The sequence below is a fragment of the Oncorhynchus masou genome, unplaced genomic scaffold, assembly GCF_036934945.1.
Source record: "Oncorhynchus masou masou isolate Uvic2021 unplaced genomic scaffold, UVic_Omas_1.1 unplaced_scaffold_12326, whole genome shotgun sequence".
NCBI classification, from domain to species: domain Eukaryota; kingdom Metazoa; phylum Chordata; class Actinopteri; order Salmoniformes; family Salmonidae; genus Oncorhynchus; species Oncorhynchus masou.
In genome coordinates, this window is record NW_027002134.1 from 1 (window position 1) to 4801 (window position 4801).

The 4801-nt window shown below is 47.6% G+C and overlaps 1 protein-coding gene across 1 annotated transcript; it reads left to right on the top strand.

Moving 5' to 3' along the window:
- Positions 1–259: 259 nt before the first annotated feature.
- LOC135530005 (catenin delta-1-like) lies at positions 260–2830 on the top strand. The gene is made up of 4 exons (XM_064958396.1): positions 260–297; positions 412–496; positions 974–1164; positions 2739–2830. Exons 1-4 carry the CDS (start codon positions 281–283, stop codon positions 2827–2829), a joined length of 384 nt encoding a protein of 127 aa, XP_064814468.1. The 5' UTR covers positions 260–280; the 3' UTR covers position 2830.
- The last annotated feature ends 1971 nt before the right edge of the window (positions 2831–4801 follow it).

Below are 4801 nucleotides of genomic sequence, written 5' to 3' on the forward strand. Positions count from 1 at the left end.
CCTCTCCACAGGTTAAGAAGGTAGTGAAGACTACCATGACTCGTACAGTCATCCCCTCTGTGTCTGACAACCTCTCCCTGGATGGAGGGGGGTCTATGACAGGTGTCGGGGGTTACACCACCCCCATGGAGCGGGTCTACAGACAGCCAGGTCCTCCCATGGACTACCCACCAACACCGTGCTCCGAAACTACCACTACGGACCCCGGGAGGTACGAGGACTACCGCCAGGGCCCTCCCTCCATAGGGAGACCCTACGCCAGCCTGAGCAGGGAGCACGCATGGACGACCGCTACAGGTAGGACAGGTGGATCTGTTGTCTCTTTATCCATAGACGTAGAGTCGGGAGACAACGGGTATGTCCTCTCCTCTCTCCCTCCTCAACTCTCCCCTCTCTACTTCTCCCCTCCAGGCCAGCTGATGGGTACCGGACCCTGGACTCAGGATACAGAGCCATCAGCAGGAACCAGCTGGACCCATACGCAGCACAGCCACAGGTGGGTCGTATGGCGTGTGTGTTAAATAAAGTGGGTCGTATGAGCAGTGTGTTGGAGCTGTCAGGACTGCAGAATGTGTGTTAACGTGATGATATTGTATTGGTCAGGTGGGTCGTATGGCGTGTGTGTTAAATAAAGTGGGTCGTAAGGCCAGTGTGTTGGAGCTGTCAGGACTGCAGAATGTGTGTTAACGTGATGATATTGTGTTGGTCATATGGGCAGTGTGTTGGAGCTGTCTGGACTGCAGAATGTGTGTTAAATAAAGTGGGTCGTATGGGCAGTGTGTTGGAGCTGTCTGGACTGCAGAATGTGTTTTAACCTGATGATATTGTATTGGTCAGGTGGGTCGTATGGGCAGTGTGTTGGAGCTGTCTGGACTGCAGAATGTGTGTTAAATAAAGTGGGTCGTATGGGCAGTGTGTTGGAGCTGTCAGGACTGCAGAATGTGTTTTAACGTGATGATATTGTATTGGTCAGGTGGGTCGTATGGGCAGTGCGTTGGAGCTGTCTGGGATGCCGAGGTTTGTCCCAGAGCCGTACGGTCTGGAGGATGACCAGAGGAGTCTCGGATATGACGAGGCAGACTACGGCATGGGACCGGCCATCCACTACGGAACAGTACCACGCAACCAGCAAGCCTTCAACCACGGACCGCCCCGCAGAACAGGGTACATGTCCCAGTGTGTGTGGAGGGAGCGTGTGCAGTAATGTCTGGTCTCCTTCTCTGTATCCCTGGTTGTTTATTCAGTCAGTGTCCACTCCCATACTAACCCCTACCAGTGTAGTAGTGTCCACTCCCTACTAACCCCTACCAGTGTAGTAGTGTCCACTCCCTACTAACCCCTACCAGTGTAGTAGTGTCCACTCCCTACTAACCCCTACCAGTGTAGTAGTGTCCACTCCCATACTAACCCCTACCAGTGTAGTAGTGTCCACTCCCATACTAACCCCTACCAGTGTAGTAGTGTCCACTCCCATACTAACCCCTACCAGTGTAGTAGTGTCCACTCCCATACTAACCCCTACCAGTGTAGTAGTGTCCACTCCCATACTAACCCCTACCAGTGTAGTAGTGTCCACTCCTACTAACCCTACCAAAGTGCAGTAGTAACCACTCCTACTAACCCCTACCAGTGTAGTAGTGTCCACTCCCTACTAACCTCTACCAGTGTAGTAGTGTCCACTCCCCACACCCCTACCAGTGTAGTAGTGTCCACTCCCTACTAACCCCTACCAGTGTAGTGTCCACTCCCACTAACCCCTACCAGTGTAGTAGTGTCCACTCCCTACTAACCTCTACCAGTGTAGTAGTGTCCACTCCCTACTAACCCCTACCAGTGTAGTGTCCACTCCCATACTAACCCCTACCAGTGTAGTGTCCACTCCCTACTAACCCCTACCAGTGTAGTATCCACTCTACTAACCCCTACCAGTGTAGTGTCCACTCCCATACTAACCCCCTACCAGTGTAGTAGTGTCCACTCCCATACTAACCCCTACCAGTGTAGTGTCCACTCCCATACTAACCTACCAGTGTAGTGTCCTCTCCCTACTAACCCCTACCAGTGTAGTAGTGTCCACTCTACTAACCCCTACCAGTAGTAGTGTCCACTCCCTACTAACCCCTACCAGTGTACAGTGTCCCACCTACTAACTTACCAGTGTAGTAGTGTCCACTCCCATACTAACCCCCTACCAGTGTAGTAGTGTCCACTCCTCACTAACCCCTACCAGTGTAGTAGTGTCCACTCCCTACTAACCCCTACCAGTGTAGTGTCCACTCCCATACTAACTCCTACCAGTGTAGTGTCCACTCCCTACTAACTCCTACCAGTGTAGTGTCCACTCCCTACTAACCCCTACCAGTGTAGTGTCCACTCCCATACTAACCCTACCAGTGTAGTGTCCACTCCCTACTAACCCCTACCAGTGTAGTGTCCACTCCCATACTAACCCTACCAGTGTAGTGTCCACTCCCATACTAACCCCTACCAGTGTAGTGTCCACTCCCTACTAACCCCTACCAGTGTAGTAGTGTCCTCTCCTACTAACCCCTACCAGTGTAGTAGTGTCCACTCCCTACTAACCTACCAGTGTAGTGTCCACTCCCTACTAACCCCTACCAGTGTAGTAGTGTCCACTCCCATACTAACCCCTACCAGTGTAGTAGTGTCCACTCCTACTAACCCTACCAGTGTAGTGTCCACCCCCTACTAACCCCTTACCTCTTCTCTCCTCCCAGGAGCTATGAAGGGACTCTGGACGGAGACATGAGTGGAGCAGGGGACATGTACATTGGGAGGTGCACCCCTGGCCCAGGGAGAGAGGGGTAGCATGGCCTCTTGACAAGGGGGTGAGACCTTGGTGTCATATTGTAGATATATCAGGGGTATTCACTTCCAAGCCTGCAGGTCCGGAATTGTGGGCTTAAAATGAACACCCACCACCACCTGCCAACGCGGGTACATGTTGTCATTGGTGGGTCAGATGTCTGTCACCAGCCATGTTGGTGGGGGCCAGGGCTCCACAGTGCCAGCATTTTACTCACATTTGTGAATAAAAATAGTCAAGTATGATTAAATGCTGCAGTGGCTATTTCTGCAGTTTTTGTTTCACAGCTGGTAAATGAATCACACAAAGTCAAAGAACTAGGAATCTTATAGCCTATCCCACCTCGCACGGTGTCAGGAGATGAGTGAAAAATTAATTTTTAGAAGCTTTGTGCACAGGCATAAAAGTTGGTCTAATTTACTTGAAGTTGAAGTCTACTGAAGTAAGACTTTGTCCTTGTGTTTCCTGGCTATTTATATTTGTTTTGTTCACAAGTTAGGTTGTTTTTCAATGTTTGAGTTTCAACTGTTAGAGAAGAGAAGACAACCCTGCTGCTTGTCAGACTCTTTCTCACAGGACAAACATGACTCTAGTCGCGTTACCACGGTAACCTCCCGTCCTTAAAGGGGCAGGGGATCATTATTGTTAAGTGTCAGGTCACAAAAAAATGAAATGAAATGAAACAATATACCACTACTTCTTAACAGTAATACATTTTATTGTTTTAGAAACATTACAAAGCATGCGCATCTGTTTTTTTGTCTTGTTTGTGTAATTTTAGGGAAATATTTTGGATGGTGAAAAAAACTGTGAGTTGCTGGTCGATCTTTAAATCTACCTGCTACAGTGGCTGGTGGACCAAAAAGTGAATTTTAGGACTGGTCCGGACCACTGCTGTTTTTCTGCTCTACCTCATAATGAATTGTACCCACCTGGGGTCCCAGGTCTAAGTCAGTCCCTGATTAGAAGGGAGGAATGATATTCAACATTGGAACTGGATTCAAGGTCCAGATGTGGAATTTGTTTGCACTACTGTATGTCGCTTTGGATGAAAGTGATGTATATATTCTCTTCCCTGATTGGCCAGCACCCTGAGGAAAGGCCCCGCCACTTCCTGGAGACAGCCTGAACTGCCGGAGGTCATCGCCATGCTCAACTACAGACTGGACCCCGTCAAGAGCAATGCTGCCGCATACCTGCAGCACCTCACCTTTAAGAATGACAAGGTAATATATATACACCTGCAGCACCTCACCTTTAAGAATGACAAGGTAATATATATATACACATGCATCACCTCACCTTTAAGAACGACAAGGTAATATATATAAACACATGCAGCACCTCACCTTTAAGAATGACAAGGTAATATGTATATATATATATATATATATATACACCTGCAGCACCTCACCTTTAAGAACGACAAGGTAATATATATATATACACCTGCAGCACCTCACCTTTAAGAACGACAAGGTAATATATATATATATACACCCGCAGCACCTCACCTTTAAGAATGACAAGGTAATATATATATATATACACCCGCAGCACCTCACCTTTAAGAATGACAAAGTAATATATATATATATAAACACCCGCAGCACCTCACCTTTAAGAATGACAAGGTAATATATATATACATACATACATACATACATACATACATACATACATACATACATACATACATACATACATACATACATACATACATACATACATACATACATACATACATACATACATACATACATACATACATACATACATACATACACCTGCAGCACCTCACCTTTAAGAACGACAAGGTAATGGGCGCGTTCCTCTGCCCAGGTGTTGCTGACGCCTGACAGATCTTACAACGACTGGATCGGTTTACCACATAATATGTTATAGCAATCTGTCAGTCGATGACGTGGCACGTAACCATTGGTTAATGCAACGTCTGAGCAGGGGAATGCAACC

What these genes read in the sequence shown, in the direction of transcription:
- LOC135530005 (XM_064958396.1), top strand. An exon ending in CATACGCAGCACAGCCACAG is followed by an intron (nt 497 to 973) that starts GTGGGTCGTATG and finishes TGTATTGGTCAG; the next exon opens with GTGGGTCGTATGGGCAGTGC. An exon ending in GGACCGCCCCGCAGAACAGG is followed by an intron (nt 1,165 to 2,738) that starts GTACATGTCCCA and finishes CTCTCCTCCCAG; the next exon opens with GAGCTATGAAGGGACTCTGG.